The sequence below is a fragment of the Dryobates pubescens genome, chromosome 8 (genome assembly GCF_014839835.1).
Source record: "Dryobates pubescens isolate bDryPub1 chromosome 8, bDryPub1.pri, whole genome shotgun sequence".
In the NCBI taxonomy this organism is placed as follows: Eukaryota; Metazoa; Chordata; class Aves; order Piciformes; family Picidae; genus Dryobates; species Dryobates pubescens.
Window position 1 is genome coordinate 24,141,208 of NC_071619.1, and position 25,222 is coordinate 24,166,429.

At 39.5% G+C, this 25,222-nt stretch overlaps 2 protein-coding genes across 3 annotated transcripts in view; both read left to right on the forward strand.

Annotated features, from left to right (window-relative positions):
- The window catches only part of RET (ret proto-oncogene), an 81,371-nt gene extending 72,106 nt beyond the window's left edge, over positions 1 to 9,265 (forward strand). The window contains exons 17-21 of one of the 2 annotated variants that reach the window (XM_054163404.1): positions 2,539 to 2,676; positions 4,141 to 4,240; positions 5,661 to 5,808; positions 7,744 to 7,918; positions 8,543 to 9,265. In XM_054163404.1, the coding sequence (XP_054019379.1) occupies positions 2,539 to 2,676; positions 4,141 to 4,240; positions 5,661 to 5,808; positions 7,744 to 7,901 (544 nt within the window). In that variant the 3' untranslated portion in view covers positions 7,902 to 7,918; positions 8,543 to 9,265. Of the gene's footprint in view, positions 1 to 2,538; positions 2,677 to 4,140; positions 4,241 to 5,660; positions 5,809 to 7,743 lie in introns of both variants that reach the window. The other variant, XM_054163403.1, reaches the window with a different exon arrangement.
- Positions 9,266 to 21,891: 12,626 nt separating this feature from the next.
- Positions 21,892 to 25,222, forward strand: part of CSGALNACT2 (chondroitin sulfate N-acetylgalactosaminyltransferase 2) — a 31,682-nt gene continuing 28,351 nt past the window's right edge. The window contains exon 1 of the mRNA XM_054163695.1: positions 21,892 to 21,932. The gene's annotated coding sequence lies outside the window, so the exon portion shown is untranslated. The remainder of the gene's footprint in view (positions 21,933 to 25,222) is intronic.

Consider the following 25,222-nt stretch of genomic DNA (forward strand, 5'->3'; position numbering starts at 1 on the left):
ATGCTGTGTAGCATTATTGCTTTCCAGATCTGGATTTTGCTCCATGTAAATCCATGCTGATTTACTAGCTTTCTTGGAGGTGCCTCAGGTATTCTTAACAGAGCACTGCATTTCATTCTGTAGGTCTGTTTCAATAAGACAAAAGGTCTGCCACACTTCTAACAGTGCCTTTGACTCACTGGTTAGGTCACCTTCACTATGCATATCATTATGCATGAAGTAGTGTAGAAGTGTTATGTAGCCCTTCACAATTTAGTCAAGTCCCTACAGAACAATACTGAGACACACAGAATGTTAGCGTTTGGATGGGACCTCCAGAGATCTAGTCCAACCTCCCTGACAAAGCAGGATCACATAGGGCAGGTCACACAGGAAGAAATGCATCCAGGTGGGTTTTAAATGTCTCCAGAGGAGGAGACTCCACAACCTCTCTGTGCAGCCTGTTCCAGTGCTCTGTCAGCCTCACCATAAAGGTTCCATGAATGCCATTTCAGCAGCAGCCAACTGATAAATGAAGTTCCTTTCTGCAGTTTTCATTGTTATCTTAGGTCATTAGACTCACTGAAAAATACTATTCTTTATATTTGTTGTTTGTGGTGATGCAATTCTATTCCAGGTGAACAGGTATATTAATATACCCAATGATCATTCCAATATGCTCTGCTTTTTTTTCTGATGCCCTATGCTTCTATTTTCCAGCTGCTGCTTCCTTCTTTTCCAGCCTTTCTAAATAGCTAGTGGTTAGAGGAGCTTAATAGCAGTACCACTTGCTAGCACTTACAGAATCCCATTTTTGCATCAGAGGTTGATGACATCAGTGGAAAGCTACCCACTGTCTTCCTCCTCCCGTATTTTTATTTCCTGGCTGCTTCTGATCACATCTTTATTCAGCACAATGAGAAAATTTTCATTTCCCATTTTTCCTCCCACAGTGTTTAATTTGTGTAATGATTTGAAACCACTGCAGTGTTCTACAGCATTCTATTATTATATGCCCATTTAGTAAACAACTTTAAGAAATTATTAATCTACTCCCTCCTTCCATATTTGTAAAATTCCTGTTAAGCAGATGTATTTTTAAAAATAAAACTTGCCATGCTACAAAGTTTATTTCAATTAATCTTGGACAGAATTATAACCTCATAGTAGAGCATAATTGGCTTCAAAAAGGGCATGAGGAGGTATATTAATAAACTATATGAAAATGCTATAAATATTCATTAGCTTTCAAGAATGTGCAGAGTGATTAAAAATTAATTCAGTGAATGGCATTAGGGAGAAAAATGGCAACATACCACTTAGGACTGAGAGACAATGGCTTCTCTGCCAATTTTGGAAGTTTTATTGCTGTACTTTGGGGGTTACTATTAGTCTTTTAAATGTGAGAAGCACAGGTGGAATGTACTTAGACAAGAGGTGGCATTTGTGGCTAACATTTTGAGATGGAATTTTCACACAAGGCTGCTCGGTTTGGCATTAAATGTAAAACACTTCCCAAAATCATCTTAGAATTGGAATTTTCACAGAAATTACCTAATCATGAGAGCACAAAAGCTAACTGTATGTAATTTTGCTTCCAGATACATTCCATTGAGTATCCCCTTTGAATGATACAGTGTTGGCAGGTTTCCTTCATTTCGAATGCTCAGATTTTGGCAGTTCTGTCAGTTGAACACATTCAGAGCAATTTTAGCCTCTTCAAGTCTTGAAAAGCTTTCCAGTAAGGAAAGGACAACATTTTTGCCTCTTTTCTCCTGGCCTGTCCTCCAAAAATGGACTGTTTTAATCTATCCAAATATTTCCAACCCATTGAGCAAGGTCTTTTTGTCCAAGCTCCTCAATGAAGTAGGTTAAAAACATGACCAGTTCTTCTGTTCCTTTCAGAAAACAGTGTCTTCTGTATTCCATTCTACGTTAAACTACATTTCAGGCGTTAATTATTTACAGAAAAAAAAAATCTACCCTCTTCTTTTATCACCTTTAAGAAGAAAATGAAGTCCTCATTGACTGAAATGGCTTAAAAAACCTAGATGAAATCGAAGGTGTTGCTTATGACTGCAAAAAACACTGTGCATATAAAGAAACAGAACCTGACTGTCAGGACAGCAAACTAGTCCCTTGGTAACTGGTTGAGCCACCCTGTGTAAATTTAGACAGTTATTTCTGAAAAGGACTACAAGGGCTAATTATGGAGGTTAAACTTCTGTAGCCAAAGGGAAAATAGAGACATCTCCAGGAGCGCTGTACACAAAAAAACCCAAGCCTTTGGGCTGGGCCACCATGGGAAGGGTTTTCTCAGGATACAGTTAGCTTTCACAATGGATAAAAGAAGGGTACCCTTTATTTCTGCTGTCTTGGTTCTAATCTTTTTCATGAGCAGTGTTTGGGAACAGTATGCATCTGTATGGCCCCTCTGCCCCAGCAATCAATGAATCTGAGCAGGTTTTCAAAACATTAGAAAGAGATTAGTTGGGTGAAAACCAAAGTAATCTCTTGACACATACCGCTCTAAATAAAACCTCATTTTCTCTTTTTCAGATGGTCATTCGGAGTTCTGCTATGGGAAATTGTAACTTTAGGAGGCAATCCCTACCCAGGCATTGCTCCTGAAAGACTCTTTAACCTCCTGAAAACAGGCTATAGAATGGAGAGACCAGAAAACTGCAGTGAAGAAATGTAAGTACCTCTTGACCTGATTAGATTTATGAAATAGCCCTTGAATATTCTTTAAATAAATATACATATCAGCATTTATGTTCTGTGTCAGAGGGATAATCAAAATATGTAGTATGTAAATATGATGAAATTAGCGAACAGTGAAGTGGAAGAAGAGAATTGCCAAGAGACACAAACTTTTCATGACTAGATAAACCCATCACAATTTCTTTACTATTTAGAGACAGTTCATATTCTATTTGTTCATTTACTAAAATACTCTCAAGGTGAATTATCTTCTCTCTATGGTTCTTCCAATGCATTTGGAGGTAAGGCATAATTTTATGTTCAGCATGGGAATCTACCTGGTCATGATCAGGTTTACTTAGAAAGTTACTGACTTTAGTTGCAAGGTAGAAGTTTACAAGGGTCACTGGCAAATATCCTTTAGAAAATACTTAATATCTGATTTTTTTGTTTGTTTCATTCAAGAAGCAAGACAATTCTTCAAACATATGTTATATCATTGATTATCACTAAGTTAGGTCAGTTGCCCATGTTTTTTATTCAAGCCACATCATGGTTTTCTGACTGGCTCAGATTTCTCTTTTACTCAGAACCTTTTTCTGACAGGCTTTGAAATCCCACTTTAAGGATCATTTTTCTTCAATTGCATTCACTGCTTTACTTAAGTAAGAAAGAGGTCATGGATAAAGACAAAAAAATGCAGTGCTTTGCTACAGTTTTCCATAGTTCCTGTAGCCAACTATTTCCAAAATTAGAGCACTTTTATGACTAGATCAGTCATGAAAATACTTGGAGCTAGAAAAACATGAGTAGCACAGATTGGAAAATTACACATTCAGAACTTAGCCAGTGTCTGTCTGACATTCACACAACTATACAACTTAAATTCTGCTCCCTTTCATTTCCATGCTGTATGCTACAGAAAGCAATTAAAGACAGAATAAGGATATAATCAAAGTAACAACCATAGAAGTAATCAGTAGAAAGTTTATGCAAATAGTCTTAGGTTAGGCTTCACTTGGAAGAAAAGTTTACAGAAACTTTTCAGAGTTTAAACAAAGCACAAAGACCTTCTGATACACCAGCAGTGATGACACACAAAAATATTCAAAGACGTATGCAAAGAAAATCAATTAAAAATCTGGCATGCTGCCTACATATGAGGTGGTTCTTGGAGGAAGTAAAAATGATGTTAAAAAACCTGGGACTACAGCCCTTCAAAGACAGCCAAGAGCAGCATCATTTGAACTCTCAAAGTTTAGTAAAAATAAAAGCCCATTCTTGTGAATGACAGCTGTTGATTCAAGGGGATGTTTAACATAACATGCAACAAAGATTGATGTATTTGTGGATGGCCTTCATGCCACAGTTCAACTTCAGTACTTTAAATTGTTTAAGCAGAAGCATGACCCACTTCTAACAATTTTGGGGTTTTTCTCGCCTTGTGGCGGGTCACAGGTACAACCTGATGTTGCGCTGTTGGAAGCAAGAACCCGATAAAAGACCAACATTTGCTGAGATCAGCAAGGAGCTAGAGAAAATGATGGTGAAGAGTAGGGTAAGTGTGTGAAAACATGAGGTTTTGAAAGTTTGCATGATTATCTGAATTTCAATATACAGAAATAATACTTTTTTTAAAAAGCAAAGTACTTTACTTTTCATCAAATTTTGAAGCATTTACACATCTAATTTCATCCACATGCATCCAGCTCTTTGAAAGCAGTACTACTTCTTATAGTGGCTCTGGTGACTTCAACCCTAAATGCAGATGAGTTATTACTAATCTGTCTATGAAAAGTTCCTCTTACATTGCACTCCTGAATTCATAACCGTGGGCAGCTTAGAATGATGCACTATTTCCTGGTTTAGTTATATGATGATAGCAATAGATACAAAAGCTGTATGATTCCACCATTCTGAGTTACTATTATAATCCTGTATAGACTTTCTTTGAATGAATGGATGCTGAGGTCTAAAAATAAGTCTGAGTTTCTTATATTTATAAAATGTATACATACCTACTTGTACATAAACACCTGATTGTTTTTATTAAAAAATCTACTACTTGTGGGATGGGGAGCAGTTAGAAATGACAAACAGAGGAAATACAGTGACCATTACCAGATGATCCAAGGGCTGGAACACCTATGAGGATAGGCTGAGGGAGCTGGGGTTCTTCAGCCTGAAGAAGAGAAGATTCTGAGAAGATGGCCTTCCAATACCTGAAAAGATCCTACAGAAAGGCTGGAGAGGGACTTTTCATAAGTGTGTCTACTGATAGGACAAGGGGGAATGGTTTTAAGCTGAAGGAAAGTAGGTTTAGACTGGATCTAAGGAAGAAGTTCTTCAGTACAAGGGTGTTGGAACTCCAGAATAGGCTGCCCAGGGTGGGTGTGGATGCCTTCTCCCCGGTAGTGTTCAAGGCCAGGCTGGAAGAGGCCTTGAACAGCCACGTCTGGTTGAGAGGCATCCCTGCCAATGGCAGGGAGGTTGAAGTAGATGATCTCTAAGGTCCCTTCCAACCTAAGCCATTCTATCATTCTGTGATTTGAGAGTGTGATGGCATTTACACTGGGTGCAAAAAGGACTAATAAACAAATGGAAACAATTTTGTTTAGAATATAAACAAGTTCTAAGTTAAAAATGGCAGAGTGAAAGGTCTAGGCCATACATTAAATCACTAACTTGTCAACCACAAATTTGCAGTTGCTGAGAATTAGTATGCAAACTACCTGCATGTCCAGTGACAGACTTGTAATACAGCGGCTGGCAAGTTTTCTGAACTTTTAATCATAATTAAACCCGAAGTCAATCCAAGATAATTGACTAATTAATCTCTAATTAATTAATTAATTAATCTTGACTAATTAATCTCTAGTTAATTGTGCGGAAGAAACCAGCAGCACATTTATCTTTTACACCTAACCAGCAATGCTGCTAGATGTGTTAACCCAGCTTGTTCTGTGTTCATTCCTTAGGACTACTTAGATCTTGCGGCTTCCACACCTTCTGATTCCTTACTTTATGATGATGGGCTCTCAGAAGAGGAGACACCACTCGTGGACTGTAATAATGCTCCCCTCCCTCGAACCCTCCCTTCCACATGGATTGAAAACAAACTCTATGGTAGAATTTCACATGCATTTACTAGATTCTAGCAACACCAAAACAAAAATTTTTTCTTCTGCACTGTTCTCAGACTCTGTAACCCCATTACAGTGTTTCTTGTCTGAATGAAGCCAATCAAAATTTGCTTGGAAGCTTCTTTTGGGTTTTTTTCGTTTGTTTGTTTTTTCTTTTGGTAAATGTCAAAGTTTGCATCAGGATCATCCTTTAGTCATTTTGCAGCTGTGTTTAAAATAAATGTTTTTTAAAAGGATGTGAAAATAAGTGAGATGACTAGCTACCATACAGTAAAAGGAAAAACAAAAAAAAAGGACGATCAGGGAAGCATTCTCAGGGGAAATAAAAAATGCTAATGAGTACCTAATTCAACTACCCCATTGAGGGAGGCTGGGAACATTTAAAGTATGTTAGATTCTGCAGCTCTAATTTAAGCAATAGATGTTTTGGGTTTTGGTTTTTTTTAATACTGGTTTTTGCTATAGCTCAATGATAAGACCCATCTGCAACATTTTTCATTCATCTAGATGGATTTCTACATTCCAGCTGTTGTTAATGCATTCTGAATCCATAAGCTGAAATGTCTAGTTAATGTATCATAGAATGAAACCAGAGTATTATATACAGAAGGTAGAAATACTGTATATAAGTATTACAGACAGACTAAATCAACATGTAAAGTTATTTAACAAATTTAATTACCAATGGGCATTTTGAAAATACACTCAGCTGTTTTCACGTCCTTCGATTTAGTATGAAAATGTCAGTACTAAACCTTGATTGAATGATGTAGCAAGTGTTTTTAACAAGAACATATGCTTTCATATTGTGATGGTGAGATGGACAGTAAAAATGGTTCTTGCCAAAACTCCTACATTTTGTCTCCTGATTAAATATTCTACATGTTTTTATATATTTACTAACATCATAGGTTTTTTTTCTTTTCCTCATTCTTCAAGCAGTATGACTTTTGAAAAGTTGTATCTTTTAGCTTAAAACCTGCCATCAAGACATGGCTTTGGGTCTATTTTTGATCTATACCCTAGCTATAATTTTCTTTACTAGGTTCCCTCAACTCGCATTCACCTTGGGGCACTTAGTGGCCAGATTGTTAAAAAGAATGGAGTAACAGAAAAAGGCCAAGGCTGACCAAGGCTGTGGGCAGATGCTGAATGCTTAATAGGCAACAAAACCATATTTCTGTTTTTTGAAAATCTTCACCCTGGTATGGTTCTCTGCTTGTACAGCTGGATCAACATGGTACTAAGCACTCCATTTCAGTGATCACTCGTGCCTCAACTGAGAGGCAGTTAGTGGACTCAATGCAAATAATTACATGCCTGAAATACACGTTTAAATGCTGAATCAAGACAAGAGTGCTCAGGACTTTGTTGGACTTTACTCAGTTGTGCTCCTCAGATTTCCTAAAATTAAGCAGGGTATCCCTGGTGAGGGTGTGAGAGTGTCCCCAAAATCTCACTGAAGTCGCCTGTTTAAGTAAATGGAAATACTCTCAGTCATTGGAATGGACTTTGGATCCTGTCCCAAACACGTTTGTTAATTCTTGGAGCACTTCCTGTACAGCAAGAACTTCCTTTTGCAAAGCAATATATTGCTACATGATTGTTAAAAAAGGAAATTATGGAAAGTTGGAGACTCCTCAGAAGAAAAATTATTAGTTTTTTACTATGCACTGTGTGTGCATGCATTTTTATTTTATTTTTTTTAATCAAGTAAGCACTTTATTTTTTCTGGGGTTTTGCCTACGTCTGAATTTGTGCTTCAGGGATTTTGAAACATCATTTATATGAATTGATTTGGGACAAAATCCAGTGGACTGGCTTAAAATATTGAAGGGAGTTTTGCCAAGGGCCTTACTGTCTGCACATGAAGTTATGGTTCTTCAGTGCAGAAAAAATTATCTGTTTTCATTTTTAGGCATGTCATACCCGAACTGGCCTGAGGAGAGCCCCGTTCCACTCACAAGATTCGATGGCACTAACTCTGTGTTTTCAAGATATGCAAATGATAGTGTATATGCTAACTGGATGGTTTCACACTCAGCGGCAAAATTTATGGACAAGTTTGATAGCTAAAATTTTCTTTGTGAAAGGTAACGGACTCCTGAGGGGAACAAAGATGCAAAGAATGGAAAGTCCACTGGCTCATTCTTTGTGCAGTCAGCAACTAACTTTTAAATTGGCAAACCCTTTTATTGGTAGTTTCTAAAATGTGTTATACATGCTGAAGACTATAATTGGTGATTTCCCCTTTCAGAAAACATATCAAGCTGGATGAGAGTCGTAGTTCCAGTGCTTCTTTCTAGACTGCCATTTTGCATATGGTTCCATTGGTAACTTACTGCAAATGGCCTTGTACTTCATTCTTGCTGTTTTTTAGACTAACTATCCTGTGTTACAGCTTTCTTGGATGGAAAAATGTACTTGAACTGCTACTTTTATAGTGGCTGTTTCCATACAACCACTTGATTTATGTAGGAAGCACAAACAATATATGGAAGGGAGGGGGGGAACAGGGTCCCAAATTACTGAGCTTGCTATCAAATGAGAAGTGTTATGATGATGTCGGCACTAACAAAACCATTATCTTGGTTTGAAAGCAAACATTAACTCAGTAGAGGACTTGAGATTCAACATTTGAAGTCTTGTAAAATGTGTTGTCTTGTCTTAATGAGAAGAGAGTTTGTTTCACTAGTCTTAACTTCTCTTACCTTTAGCACAATGAAGATAAATTTGATACAAGATAAGCTGTACAGACTGATGGCAATCAAGAGAGTTCATCTGACACAATTTACTTTCCATCAACTACATCTTATTAATGTTAAAATGTACAGTCTTGTACAATCATAATTCCTCTTATGAGTTCAAAATAGAATGTACAGCATCTTTAGATTGAATTCAGATATGGAGATTTTGTTTGCAGTCTTGTTCAGTGAATCGGAGTCCTTTCAGCTCCAAATTGGATACACTGTCACGCACAGGACACTGCTATAACTCCAAATAAACCTTTTACTTTGAAACTCCCGAGTAAACAACACTTGCACAGCGAAACTGGTCTAAAACCCAGCTATTAATCAAACTGTACAGGGAAAATGTCATTGGAATTTGTTAAGGTGAAATATAAAACTGTTGTGCTCACAACACTGACTTGGTATGTTGGAGAATGGTCAGACTGTGGGTCACGTGTTCTATGTGGACAAGTAAATGATCATCATTTTTTTTGTTTTCATTTGTAATTTAATAGGGTTAAGGATAAAGTTTTGTTTGCTACAAATGTTGGGACATAAATCCCAGTGACTTCTTGTTAGCATTGTGATGGTTGTTCTAAATAATCCCGTTCTACCAGAGCTTGCTCCTGTCACTTACAATCCAATTTAGCTGTTTTCAAATGTTGTTTTGTGTATCACCTTTGTTTCTATTAAAGTCTGTGATTTCAGAAACGAGACAGTCAAACTGCCAAAACCTGAACACAGATTTTCATCTTACGAAAAATGGGATATAAAGTGCTGTGTTGGAATTTAAACACCTTCAGTGTTGGGTATCATACTTGATCGTGTCCTGATTTCAGACAAACACTAAGCAGTGTATTTTTTTTTCTTTGTACAAACATTTGCCATGTTGTGTAATGCTTATGTACAGTGAGCAGATACAGCTATGTGTACAGAAGGAGTTCAGTTGTGATACGACAGTGATCTTCACTGGCATGACACAACTGTCAGAATGCATACTTTCAAAATAAATGGCACTGAAAATTAAGCCCATTTTCATATGGGCTCTTCTTTCTGTTGAAAGATCTATAAAAAAAAAAAAAAGACAGAAAAATGGCATTTGCAGTAACTTTTTGCTTTGTCCAATCCTTTTCCTGTATTTTATGTCTGTAAATGGCAATTCTTTATTTGCCTTGAGCAATCAAGGCATTAAGATTTTCACTTTTTAAAATTCTTCCTTAGGAAGAATTGTTTTCAGCAACAGCATTCAACTGGGAGATGCATGGTGCCCTGAAAAGCCCTGCAACAACATTGCTGTACGGTAGGTGAGTTGGATAGTAAGTGATGCTGAAACAACCAGCAGATGCAGAAAATACTCTGTATTTTAGACTTCCAGTATGAGTCAATGCTGTTTCAACAATTAACTCCTGTGAAATATTTCACTAATAGTTATTGTCACCTATGTTACCAGAGATTATTCTTATAAAATGCATACATTTCATAATTGTAGTTGTCATACGTAATTACTTGTATTAAGTGCAGCTTAATGAAAAATTCTTAACAAGTGCTTTCTAATCCAACTATTTTGACTCCCTTCCTGCTCATGAGTGCTGAGAAATAGATTATTGCTTTCAAGTATTCATTTCTTCTGCACACACTATTTTTATAACTATTTTCCTTGAAGTGTTTCCTCTTTGTTCTGTTGCCATTAGTCAGAATGGTGACAATCTTGTTTCAGTTCCCCATGAGAGACTAAATGTACTTCCCATGTGGGAAAAAAAATGATACTGCAGATTATTATTTACATCAGTGCCAGAAATACATGTGCTTGGCTGCCCCGAGGAAAGCAAATATGAAGGGTACAAATGACTCACCTAAATGTGCAGGTTGGAGGGAATAACTTCCTTAAAATTTCTGCCAGCATTTTGTAAATACCCACAGAAAGGACATAGTTTACCTGGTCTATGCTGTTAGTTGTGGCAAATAGAGAAAAGGGTGAAGCTCATGTTCCTTCCAGTCATTCCAGCAGCGCAAGGAAATCCTTGCATTATTTGTTACTACAAACTTTTCCAGAGATACGAAACTCAAAGTCTACATAATAATGAAATCAAGTGGGTTTATCTACAATTTTTCATGCAAAATGTGCATGAATCTCTATGGTACACTCAACTGGACCTAAGTAATACTCAAAATCATACAGTAAAAGCAAATTTCTATTCCCTGATGTTTTATAATCAAGTGAATAATGCAACTGTCAAAATATATCTGAAAAGAGTATTTCTACTGTAACTTTTGAAAGTTCAAAAAAATGACTTAAAATTTTCAAATGCTTTGTTTCAAAACTCAGGCCACCTAAAAGCCCTGTGCCTGTCATTGCAGCTACAACGGTAAACGTACAATAGAATACTAGAGATGATGTTCAGCAGCCCCATAAACACGCTGCAGATTGTCCATAGCAAAATGAATGGTTTGGCTTTTTCAGCCTACACTATCTTACTGAAAACCAAACCAAACCCCACAAACCCTTATGATTGCCTGCAGATATATAAAGGTATGTCAAATCTTAACAAGAAAAACCTAAACTGTTCAGGTCCACTGCATCTAACTTTTATAATTTAAGTAGCCCTTCTGAAGTTAGTAGGATCATTTGTGAATAAATTTTTCACAGACATTTGTTGGTCTAAAAATAAAATATCCCAATAGACTGCTAGCAGAATTACAACATGTATTAGCAAAATATGGACAAAGTAGTAACAGTTTGGGTCTAGCACAGCACTATAACTTGTTTCTAGAAGCAGGTACTAGACAGTAGAAGACATGTAGTATTTAGAAGAGAATGAACATTTTTCAGTGTTTATCAAGTTCTTCAGTAAATATGAGTTGTTCATACAAGCTGTGTTTCATATTTGTTTCTCATTTTTAATTCTTTGGGACAGCAACTTGCATCTTCCAGTTACGAAAGAGAGATTCTCTTAATGCATTTTGAGAAGATAAGTAATTCTTTTCCTGGTGTGGTTTATGGTTTTACCTGGTTTTATAAAGGGTTGCACAGTATCTCAACACAAATTTCTTGCTAAAAATGTATTTTCATAGCTGTTATGAAAGTTTATTTTGCTGATAATGTTCTGAAATTAAGTAAAGACTTTCCCTACATGAATACAAACAGGTATACTTCCCTTTAATCTTATATGAAATAGTTCCCTAGTTTGGACTAATAAAGTACATTCCATAAAAATCTAACTTCATCCCATCTGGAAGATGTTTCATGTTGATTACACAAAATGCTGGGCTAACCCATGTAAATTTCCTCTTGTATTTGAAAGACGACATACAAATAAGAAGTTAGGGACTTGTGGAGAGGGGAGGCTGATGCATCAGCTTCATTTTCTCACCCTCTCTGCAAGAGATTGTTATTAACAGAAACAGTTACTATGATTATTTCTTACTTTCAGAAATGCATTGGCATGTCCCCTGGCTGCAAAGCATGTCTGTTGTAGTGAAACTAGGTTTTATGGGTTTTGTCATATTCTCTTAAGTGGAGGGTAGATGAGAATGTAAACCAACTTATCTAGGGCCTTTGTTTTAGAATAATGTTTTCAAAATATTTTTTGAATGTTGCAGGAAGATACTATTTTAATCTGTCCCAACAGTGGTGCCAAAACATAGTAGTGGAGTTGCTGCGTAACAGACTAGCACCACATCATTCGACAAGAAGTCAACAGATGACTGCAGAGTAGTTGTGTGGTCTCTTTTCCACAGCTATCACTTAACTAGTCCATTACTCATCTGCTCTAGATAAAAATAAACAAGATTTACCCACAGGAGACTTCTCCATATGCTGAAGTCTGCAGGGACAGAAGGATTTTTAGATGGTGAGGAGACAGGGACCTTGTGTGAGCAGACAGAACTGGTAGAAGACAACTGTCCTGTCTCTCAGGCACAGGCCACACAGGAGATACTGCATGAGGTCTTACAAGGGGACTTGCCAAGCAGCACAGGTCTAGTCTTGCACTCACGTTCACAAACCATGCAATGTAGCAAAAGTAATCTGCAGTTACAGAATGTTCACTTTAAAAGTGTAGTCTTGCTCTGAACTAATGTGTAGACATACCCACTGGTGTTAAGAGACAGTTGATACCTAATGAACATAGTGTGGCTTGTGATTGTATATGCCAAGAGCTCTGAGGCTAGGATAAATGAAGTTATTCTTATATAATATCATTTAGGTTGGAAAAGACCTTTAAGATCATCCCATGGGGCTGTATCTAACACATCATCTTTCCACAGAAAGCTGTAGCTGTTAAAACCCCTTGGCACTTCTAACACTGGGTACTCTCTCTTAACCAATCTGTTTATACAATTCTCTCTGAATATGTAATTATCACTAGCCAGAAAAGTTTGAATTTTTAATTTCAACAAATTCCCAGCAACAAAAGGAAAGTTTATAAATACCAGAACAAACTTTCTGCGTCTTTAGGGGCTTCTGAGATACAAAACAGATTCAGTCTGTGTTCAGACAGAAATGAAGCAAGCATATACACATTCCCCTAGGTTTTTGCCTTGTTCTGGTTAACATTTCATTTAGAACTCAAATTGGACTGCCAAACTTAAATTTTCAAGGCCATGATATAGCCACAGATGAGAATTCCGACAGAATGGGTATCAATCAAACTTTGCAGTTTCCAGTCTGATTTTTCTGCATTCCACAGGTCACATAAGTACTTGTTAAAAGTCCTTACAGAATTTTTCAGCTGTTCAGCACTTTTCCTTCTGACATGATCATAGTTGAAAGAGTTTGATGTGAGCACTGATTTTAATTTGCAACATGTGCTATTTTCATAGCTCCTTGCCAATGCAATTTCCTGTCTGAGTTTACTATGCTTAAGGATGGAAGCATTTTAAATTTTTTAATAAAATGAAATCAAATGAACCTGTATTATAAGCATTTGCTTTGCTAAGTTCTTGCTTGCGATATTTAGGTAAATTTGAAGGTTATTTTAAGGAAACAAACAAACAAAAGACAAAAAAAGCCCTACTTCCTCTGAGATTTTGTGAAAAAGCAAGCTGTAGCCCAGTGAAAATCAGTGAACTGGGATACACTGATCTTACCTGTTTATCAAACTGCTACCAATAACAAGAGTGATAGCATTTATTCAAGAGATTTGGAGTAACGTCATTAAAACCTTATACCTGTTGGGAAGGAAAATGTCAAAAGGGTGGAATCCCAGGTTACATGTTGGTTGATATGACAGACAAGGAGGCTGCTTGAGAGGGCTGCTCTCATTCCTTAAGAAAGCTGGTTAAATTATCTTAAGATGATTGAAAGGTTTGGAAGAATATTGTAAAGACTGAGATATGTGGGAAAAGCCTATGGAAATGTCCAGGAGACCGATACCACATTTATAGTTTATTTTGTAAATATGTATGCAGCTCAAGAATGAGCCAGCAAGAAGCAAGCAGAGTTCACTGTTCTTAAGACAGTTTTTGTTTGGTCAGGAACTGTCAATAATTGATTTGACAGCAGACAAGAATGATTCTGCTAACAGTGGGACAAAGTGCCTTTAGCCTTGAGTCAGCGTATCATTCAGATGCTTACTTAGCCTCTCTGCACAGGGAAAACAGATTTATGAGCAGTGGGCTGGTCCAGACATAGCAAATGCATAGAAAGGTATCAAGTTTATGCCAAATATAAGAATTTTTGTTTTAAAACACGAGAGTTGGAACTTCACCCAGTTTTGCTCTTCCAGGATTATTTGCTAAAATGAACTGTGATAATTTCTTAAATAATGAGAAGAAATGGATCATGTGGGGGGTTGTAAAAACATTACTGAGAATAGTTTAATTTATACGAAAGACATTTATTACCATTTTTATAGGCACAAGGATAAAGTAAGCAAACAAATTAGATGGAAGGAACTTGTCTTCAAAGACAACTTTTTAACCAAACAGAACTAATGCTTATTGAATCATTCTGACTTGCTTAACTGAGCCTCCATTAGGATTCACTAATCTTCCAAATACTAAAGTCAAGTGTTGAAACAGAGCTTAAACTAGAGCTGACTCATAGTTACCATTTCAAATGATAATCCTATTTTTATTAGGCAACACATAACACTATTCATGGTGCTAGACCTTGAAATGAAGTAATATGAATAGCACGTATTATCTTTATTGCTATAAAAGGCACAGTAAAGACCTTGTCATGCAAAATGTAAACATAGGTCAGGGGAGCAGAAGAAGGTACAGTACTGTACCTATCATGCTGCCCCTGTAATAATCCACATTCTAACAGAAAGAACACAAAACTATCACTTGCTCTCAGCACCTCATGTCACAGGTAAATGACAGTGCCTAGTTAGTCTGCGTATTGGAGTTAAGTTTAAAACCAGAACTTTTAGCCTACTTGCTTATTCTGTGCAGTCCCTTGGTGGCTCCCCATCTGCAGCATTAGGTTTGCTGTGCCCTGACCTCCTTCCAGGGAGGTTGCTGTTGGCCTGGGAAGCTGGAGCAAAGATGTTGTGGCAGTTTGTGCTGAGGTGCTGCTGACAGTTACCCATCTCAGGCAAGGGATGCCCAAGGACCCCTTCCTTTTGGCACCAGCTCCTCTTTCCAAAGCTCCAGCCCTGTTAGGTTTTCCCCATGTGAATAGCCTATGTGCAGAGGTACAAGCAAGCACCATCCTAATTACCAGTTCTGCCTCATGTCTTTTTATTAGCTGAAGAATTCAGGACATGCTGCTTGTGTTTAGTCCAGGTCTTGCCAAAACTTAGTCACTCTGTACCAGTTGTAGCTATAAAGCAGCAGGCTTGTGACCAAGAGATCAAAATTGCAGATGTTGGCCCCACACCAATGTTCACAACATTAAGAGCAGCTTGTTCACAGGTTAAGCTGCCCTTTTTTTTTACCTGTTAGACTGGCCACATTTTATAATTTGCATTCATAATGAACATCTTGATGTTTTGCATGTGTGTCAGGAACTTTAACACTGCCTGCTCACAGCCTCTAAGATGACTGATCTGCAGAAACAGTCAATCTAAAAACCTTTTTATCTCTGTGCTTATGCTGTCACAGATCAGATTTGGTTTTTTAAAATAGTACAAATCATTGCTTGTCTAGCACAGTCACAGAAGTGGTAACTGACATGCTTGAACTTTAAAAAAAAAGAATAGAAATGTCATTTATAAACATTTTTATCTAGTAAATACTTCTGAACCTTATATTCCTTACTTTAAATGGGGTGCAGGAAGATGGAAGTCTCTCGCATTCTGGTTCTAAATATAGGAACAGGAAAGAAGCAGAAACAGATTTTCCTTGCTCTTGAGAAGGAGCAGGAACAAATTCAATTGAATTTCAAAGTGTCTTGCTAGACAGATTTCCTATGATTGCACTTCTAATGTAAAATATTGCTTTGAATTAATTTGGGAGTTTCATTTTACCAATGGATGTGAGCCTCTTTTTAGCAAAGCTTTTCCTTAACAAAGAAAACAATTGTTACAAGTCGCCACTGGTTTTATGCACCACAGGAACAGATGCCAATTTCTGTGAAAAACTAAAGACAGTATTTTAAACTCTTTAACTGAGGTACATTTTTATTTACAGTCGTCTGTTGATATTCTATGGTACACCCAGGAGGCTTCCCTCTTGACTAGGGAACAGTGCACATCCTATTTTCCTTTAGCGATGTCTCACACTGTTTCAACACTGTGAGAATTATTCAGTCCTTGATAGTAAAGTACTAGTAATAAAATCCAAGTTGTAACATGATGTTATTACTTACATGCCATTTTATGGAAGTAATAGTTACAAATACAGAAAATGCTGCACTTAAAAACATTTAATGATGTATATGCAACAATGAGTGGTACCAGAAATAAGAGAAGGAAACATAACTTATTTTAAGAACTAACTGGCTGGAGTCTGGACTCAAAGGGAGTGGGATCCTTTGGGGGCAGCGATAAAGTGTAGGTAACACTACCAAGAAACGCCTTGAGTGGAGTGGAAGAGACTGATAGTGCAAAAAATGAGCCAATGTGCACTATGGAGACAATGAACACATGGGAAGGTTTTTTTTGTCTCTGGTTGTATCTATTGTACAAAGAAATGAACATCAGTTTTGTTTTAACTGTTCACTATATCTGTCAGTATGATCATCTCTGTACTCTATTACCCTACAGCTTTGTGTTTGTATGGAAGATGGTGGTGCGTGTTTTTGGCTGCTGGACAGGCCCAGTGCATACAAGAAGTTATGCAGTAAGGCATATTAAATACTGATATATTGAATATTTTGCATAAAACAAGCAGCATTTCAGATTAAGGAAGTCCAACTATTTCCGTGTATTTAATAGATAGATCTCTGAATAACTTGAGGTTTGGTTCATAAGGTTTTCAAGTACAAAAAGCAACCCAATCAGAAAACCAACCAAAAGACCTTGATAATTTATAGTTATCTTCCAAGACAAGGAGTGCTCATGAAAGATGGTCTGGATTAAATGCTATACCTTACTTCTCTTTCTGCATCCTAGACAATGAAGTCTACAGATCAAAAAGCAATTTAAAAGAATTTATTTTAGATATATTACTTTTTAGTTTTAACAGGTTACCAATTCTGCAATACTGGAGAAAGGGGGGAAAAAAGAACTCTGTTCTTTTTCATATGTTTTGCATAATATTGGGTCTTCTAGTCAAAGTCCTCCTAATTTTTCTGTTCTGGCTAGAGAATAAAATTGATTGGACTTCGTTTCATATTTGCAGCAAAATTATCTGCTCATTTTTGAAAGATGCCTAAAGCATTTGTCAGCATCATTAGACAGAAGCCATGTAGTGAAGGTGTGGTGGAAGAGAAGTAAACCAATGTAGAATTCCATCACCACATACAGAGATTACTTTCTCTAAGTGCTGTTACTAGTTAGTCTGGTGTGATACCCGGATGCAGCTGCAAGTGAGTAGTGCAGCCCTGGACGTATGCCCCATTGTGACTGCCAGAAGAAATAAGGTCTTGTGGCCAAGAAATATATCGGTGGCTGCTGCAGAACACTGCTGTTCCCAGCTGCTGAAGGCAGCAGAGACCAGGCACTCAGCATAGCTCCCTGCAATTCCCCTCCTGCGTTCCTAGTACTCCACAGCACAAACCATAGGCACACCTGCACTTGTACCAAATGTTTCTGGGATCCATTTGCTACCCTGGAAGAGCTCAGTAAACACTTCTTGCCAACAAGTTGCTAACTAAATTATCATTATTGAAAATAAAACCAAGTGGACTATAGTAAGTGCAAAATACAGGGAACAGAAACAGTAAATATAGGAAGGTTACTGAGAGTTGCTCTGGTATGTGGGTATGAATAAATTTACAGATATGCTTTCTCTCCTAAACCTATCGCAAGTTGAAAAATTATTTCAGCTTTTAAAGCACTAAAGTAAAATTTCCAAGATGACCTGAGCACTTCTAAAACTTGTAAATGCCCCATGATAATGGTAAGACAGTGCCAGTGTCCTTCTTACTTTGGGAGGTATACACAAAGCAAGCCCTAGGTCAGCCTTTCAGTGACCTAGCTGATGCTCATGCTGTAGTGTTGTCAGCAGTGCCTAAGGTCAAGGTCAGCACTCCCCAAGCCGGGCATAAGTTAGTTCTACTGTAGTGCACTACTTCTCCTATGACCTCTTATTTCATAGCCCGTAGCAACAAAATATGGTTGGATAGGACCAGTTAATATAATTTGGAAGAAAAAAATCAAAATGACGATTTTTAAGGGAAGAAAATATAAATCAGGATTATTAAACTACTGTAGCATGATTTATTTCAGGCTATTAAAAATTCTTTGTGCTTTTGGTTGCATTGTTCAATATCAGTTATAATTTGCACCGATTAAGGACAAGGAAAGGGACTTCACATGAGATCATGTTGTAATTGTGGCATCAGTAAGACTGAGCTGCTGTATTTGACAAAAAGTCCTGTGCTGCGGCAAATGATTATCGTTTGGCAATTAAAGCTCTGAATTTTCAGGCAGAATAACAGACCATTTTTCTTATTCCACATACACATTTCATTTCAGCTTGAGAGGATAAGAGAATGAAAAATAGCCACTGTTGAAGGATTGCTTCTTTTCTATTTTCTCTCCTTTGGTCTCATTCACATTACTCCTTCACTTCAGCATCATGTTCTGAGATCAGCTCCTCTATCTTTTTTCTATCATTTATTCACCTCCAGCCCACACATATGCTTAAAAGCCAAAAAAAGAAGGGGAAGGGGAAAAGAAAATAAAAACACTACAGGCTGGAGCTAATGCTGTTCTGGAAAACTCTTCTGAATCAGCTGCTGCCAGCCACTTCCTTTCTTCTAACTGTACCATTAAGAGCACCATTTACTAAAATTGGGCAAAATATTTTTACAGTCTGTCTCTATGTCTCTAAAATAATCACCCTATAGTATTTTAATACAGTTCAGAGCTGTGTCACCTATATATACACACACACATTGTTTTCAGATGCCTAAGGAGAATCCCCAGGCTGAAATGAATTGTGTCTTAAAACACAGGTGTTTGGAAACAGGAACTGATATGTAGGCCTGTAAGACTAACACCAAATAGGAACTACATCATCTGTCAGCATAACTCTAGGGCTGAGTTACAAAGGAATCTTGGAATAGCTCAGTCTGATAGAAGACTCAAAAGTTGTACACACCACTGCAAAAACGTTTTTCCTGTTGTGGTAGACCTCTTGTACAGAGATTACTAGGAATACCCATTGTTATTACTAGAGTTTAAGACAGTGTTATTCTTCTTTCCTTCTCTCACCCTGGAAAAAAACAAACAACCTTCTGGAAGCAAAGGAACTCTAGTAAAGAGAGGAAACTAGCACTTAAAAGAAGTACTCTCTCTACAATCTTCTGCAAGGCACTGTCGAGATCCCCCTTGTATAGTGGCAAACTAGCTCTTGTGCAGAAAAGCAGTGAGTGGGAAGCCTGAAGCACAACATTCAGACAGGTCGCTCTCTGTAGACCAATCAGTGAGCGATGCAGGGTTGTTGGAGTTTGAGATGTGCATTGTAGTGATAGTTAACAAAATCACTATTTTCAGTTATTTCCATTTTGTTACCTTCTTGTACTTCCAAAACAACATTATGTCTACAGAACACTGCAGTCTCTGGTATCAGTAAAATAGCACGGGTGTCTAGTAAACTCCTACCCATTTACTCAACAGTGATCTACAATATGCAACAATGAAACTTCATATGGGGTCATGTTTCAAACAGTAGCATATTTATAAACTGCTTGGAAAAAAAAATAATGAATGAGCCCACATATGCAGGAGTGCATATGTGAACATGAAAGACATGGTAACTGTTTTCTCCATAAGCCTCTTCAGATGTATTATTTTAATGGAGACCTTTGATACCTGAAATCTAGCCTCATGGTAAGCTTCAAAGGGTAGGAGAGTGCCCCCATGGGGAACTGGTCATACTAGCCAACTGTGCTTTCCTTGTTAATGGACAACAGCAGAGAAGCCTGACAACAAAAAGTAGTAAGGGTTCCCCATGCATTTAAAAATCACCATTTAGAGTATTCCCTGGAAAGACCTTTCTTGTCTGATTCCTTGAAATTTAGACAAGACCAGACCAGGTACTTGGACACCCAGCCCTCTTCCAGGCTGTGTGGTGTAGCTATTTATGAATGAACATGTTTCTGTCTGCCAAAGACAAAGGAGTGCTCTGTGCTAAATGCTGATGTGCAGACCTTCACAGAGCAATTATGTGACAGAGACAGCATCTGCTGCAGAGACCACTGGGGACTCCACTCTAGAAAGCACTTAGTTGCAGACCTTTCTGGCAGGCAGCCACAGCAAACCAGCACAGTAGGGAATGCAAGTCTTTACAGAATAAGCCTTTGCTTGCTTTTGAGTGCATGCAACTGTGTTTGATGGGCAAGGACAGAAACATCTGATGTATATATGACAGAGCATTAATTCCTCACCTGCTTCCTATGCTGTTTTTGACCTTATAGTCTTTTAAGATGTTTGGGCCACTCTTTGTGCAGACTGATGAAGAGTCCATGAGACCCTACATCTGCCTTCAAGTGAAGTCCTGCAGAAAAGTGTTAAAATAGTAGTAATAATAAATGTTCTTCTGGAACCACAGAACTGCAAATAAATGTTGGAGCAAATAGAAAATAATTACAAGTAAATTATGCTTGTTATGGACCCTGCGTCTCCAGCATAAACACTACAAGTCTTCTGTTTTGTTAGTAATTGAAGAGTCAGCACTCCTTGTGCTGCTGTACAGTATCACTAAGGTTGGAACAGACCTTCAAAGATCATCGAGTCCAACCTGTCACCACAGACCTCATGATTAGACCACGGCACCAAGTGCCACGTCCAATCCCCTCCTGAACATCTCCAGGGATGGTGCCTCCACCACCTCCCTGGGCAGCCCATTCCAATGATGGATGACTCTCTCAGTGAAGAACTTTCTCCTCACCTCGAGCCTAAACTTCCCCTGGCGCAACCTGAGACTGTGTCCCCTTGTTCTGGTGCTGGTTGCTAGAGAGAAGAGACCAACCCCTTCCTGGCTATGAGGTCACCCCTGAGCCTCCTCTTCTCCAGGCTAAACAATCCCAGCTCCCTCAGCCTCTCCTCATAGGCCACACATATGCAACGACACAGGGCCCGAGCACCGGTGCGGGCCGAGCGGCTGCACAAGACCGCGGGCTGCCGGGCTACAATCAGCCGGGCTGTCGGCAACGCGGCTGCCGCCGCCGCCATCTGCAGCGCTGAGCAGGGCGCGAGGCAGCGGCAGCCGGAAGACCCTCACGCCGCCCTCGGTGGGGCACTCGGGGCCAGGCATGCCCGAATAGACCTGCGGCGCTCTGGGCACAGTGCGTGCGGGCTGGGACGCTGTGGGAATGAGCACACCGGCCCAGACTAGCATTTCCCCCTGGATCCGCGTGATGCTTATTAGCAGTTACACGTGTGTTTGTCACAATCCTAACACGAGCTCTCAAACACGTACTTCTCGCTTTTCCAGAGCCCGACATGCTCCCAGCCTCGGGTTGTGTGCAGAACAGGCCACGGGGCTAGGCCACTCGGGGCGCTGATGGGGGTGGGACGAAGGGATGTCGCGGAAGCCTCTCCGAGTCCCCAGGGCCCCTCCCTGACACCGTTCCCGCAGACGCTAACGGCCTCTCAGCAACTGCCTCGCCGACATTCTCTCCGCGGGCAGCCAGGGTACCACCACCACCACAAGCGGCTCGCATCCTCGCCCCGGGACCATGAGCACTGCCAGCCGCGCGCAACCCCGCCCCAGGGGCGGTCGGCGCCTTCCCTTTTAAGGGCCGCCGCGGAGACGCCCCGCCCACTCATTTCCTAGCGCACAGGAAGTGGGGCTGCGGCTCCGCGGCGGGGCCTGCCGGGTGAGTACGGCCGCCCCGCGCCCCTCCGGCGTCTCCGGTCCTCCTGCTCACCCTGTTCGGCATCTCTTTTCTTCCCTGGCTCGCTGTGCTCCTTACCCGGCTCCTCGTTCCCTCAGCTGCCCGCCGGCCTCGGTCCGCTGAGGGAGCTGGCCCGCGGCCGCCTCCCTGTCTGCGGGGGAAGGTGCCGAGCAGCGCTCCCGGAGCTCGGCCGGCGGGTAGCGGCATCGCGGCGGGGCCGTCCCCGTCTCCTGGCCGGGAGCGGGTTGGGCGGCTTGGAGCGTGTAGAGGGTTTGCGGGACGGGGGGTGCTGCGCCCCGCGGGTGGCAGCGGCCGTGCCTGGGGGATAAGCAGCTGGAATCTTTGAGCTGGGCTGTGCCTAATTGCCCGCGTGGTGGTGGCCTGAAAAACCTCCCTCGGTTTTTACCTTGCCGCTACTTCAAAAATAAAATTGTTCTGTTTTCCTTCTCGCGGTTCCGTTTCCATTGTGTTAAGTGGCCTTAAATGCGCTGGAGGGTACGTTTTTGGAAATGCATTATCTGGGGACAGCGTCGGAAATGCGGTGGGGTTGCATCTCCGCAGGGAGCATCGTGGCTCATCTACAGCTGCCAGCGGGCGAAACCGGTAATAGGGCGCAAAGCTGGAGCGGTCACCGTGTCATCTCTCTGTGCCAGTGCTTGTGCTGGGTGGGGATTGTATTTTAGCTTGCTCAAACCGCTCCAGCACCAAATTCATTCCACAATCAGCCCCCTTTTAATCAAAAATTAAATAAAAATTGTTACTAGGCGATTAATCTTTAAATAATAGGATTAATACCAAAGCAGAAATGGTGCAGTTTGCAAGACAGTTTTTAAAGCTTCAAAGCTACAAAAAGTTATGACTTGATACCGTATGTTTTCAGTGACGTATAAGCCAGGTCCGAGTAATTACTTATTTTCTGTGGTTGTAGTTCGTGTGTTTCTGTTTGAGTCCTCCTATCAGGTATCAGTTGAGACACTGATCTAAGCTTGTAGATGATGGATAAGGACTCAGTATTCTGTTGCACTTATGGGTCAAGTGGAAGAACTGTGGGGAAAAAATGGAAGTTGTTTTAACGCAGTGAATATCCCTCAAGCAAAGGTACTAATGTCATAGAGTAAAAGTTCTTTTGTGTTCTTTTGTTGGTTGCTTTATTTTTCCTGTAAATGCCAGGGCCTGTGAATAAGACAGTTTCTTGTTTTCCAGTGTGCACTAACTGAAAGTTCCTATCCTGCTTCAGGATAGGAAAGAAACTGTGTTGGAAAGAAACTTATGGCTTCCCATAGTTTATTAGCTAGATAGTGAGTTCTCAAACACTGTCAAAGACAGTGGCTTGGAAGTATTCCTAGTAGCTGTCAGTGAAAATAGATGCTTTTTGCAGACTGGGGTGTTAGTTATGGGCCTCAATTATGCCCTGAGGCTTTTATAGGAGACTCTTGCCAGTAAGCCTTTGTTGTAATGATCAGGCGACCTGCACTGAGTGCTACTGCAGCATCACTGTCCTCAATCACTGCTAAGCAGAGAATGGAAGGACGAACAATGATTTTGAAGTACAGGACTGTTTACTTTGTCTATTCCTGCAGGAAACCCACAGAAGTTGCAGTGTGATTAAAATCAGTCAATCATGAATAGTTCTTTTTCTTCTTGATTCTTCCAGAGTCTTCCTCATGCTTGGCGGGGGTGGGGGGAGAGAAAAACAGAAAGAAATGGAATACTCCAAATATTTCCGTAAGGCAGCTGCATCATGGTTGAAGTTGCACCAAGTTATTCTTGAATTTAAATTATTTGCTTTTAAGTTCCAGCCCCGGGATATGACTCTTCCCAAGCTAGTGAGAAACATCATCTGAGGGCATAGTTAAATGATTAGGAGTTGTACTTTGTTGCCAAGAAAACCCACAAACATATCTGGCACAACAATTTCTACCCCTGCACCACAGTTTTCTACTTTTGTGCTTCCCAGAAGTGTTCTGTGAACCTCCTTGTAAAAAGGATCACCAAAGTGGCCTGAACTTCTAAAAGAAAGAAAATTAAACTTGAAAGGGGGAGGGTATGAGAAATACGAGGCCATTTTTTTCTACAGAAAACAAATTGCACAATATTTTTCTTAGCTCTGAAACAGTCAGTGGTTATGAAGCAAGCTTCATGACTCGCAATATTTTCTCTTCAAGTAATGCCAAAGCAGGATCATGGAGGTGAGATGAAACTGAGACTTTGGGTAAGGATTTGGGTGGCAGGGGAACTGATAATGTGCTTGGCCTGCCATGAGCTCATCTCTGTTCTATCCTTTTGAAGGATCAGTGCGCTAGATTAAAAGTATGGGAGGAGACCATAGTAGTCTTGTTTCTGGAAAAATATAGTAACATCTATACAAGGATTTCAAGCACAAGACTTTCTTAAATAGTCTTTTAAAAAGTTCTCAAAAGACACTGTATTTGTGTCCCTGCTCCTGGCAGGGGGGTTGGAACTGGATGGCTTTTGAGGTCCCTTCCAACTTTGACAGCTCTGTGCTTCTGTGTGACACAATGGAAATAAAACATTTCAGCAGCATAATAAGTTTTATTAAAAATGAACTACTGTGCTTTATGTATGCAACTAGCTATGTTTTTGCAGACAGTGCTGGATGTGGAACAATGAAATTGTAACAAGATGTTAATGTAATGGTTTTGTGAAGAAATAGGAATTTAGTTTTACTTCTGAGTTATAGCCCCACATTTTAAGAAGAATTTGCAGAAGGCCAATTCTGACAGTCTGTTGGAATGGTTTAATTTTGAATGAAAATCCCTACAGTTCCTTTAATACTATTCTCTATTAGAAAAATATGACAGTGTGTAATGACTTCAATACTCTTAATTTCTTTTATGAAGCTCTTGGGGGAATCAAAATCAAAAAACCCACAAACATTTCCAAAGGCAGGAACAGTGCCACAGGTTGCATCTACCTTTGTCCTGAGTGCCTTCTGGTACAAAAGGAGTGGGACATTAGTGTTTTAGGTGCACATAGCTGCCATTTTCTTCTAAGCCTAAATTCTAAAATTTTTATAGTGAGGCTGTGGATATCTTGTAATTACCTATATATGTGGACAGATAGCTTAGCTTAATAGTTTTTGCATATCTTAACAGCTTATGCATTTAATTAAATTGGTGGTTCTGATGGTCACTACTGACTGAGAAAGTTTGGGGTGTTTTTTTTGTTTGGGTTTTTTGTTTGTTTTTGTTTTTCCTCAAGTAGCTCGAGAATTGTTGCAAGTTGTATATAGCTAAAGATCAGAGGTATGG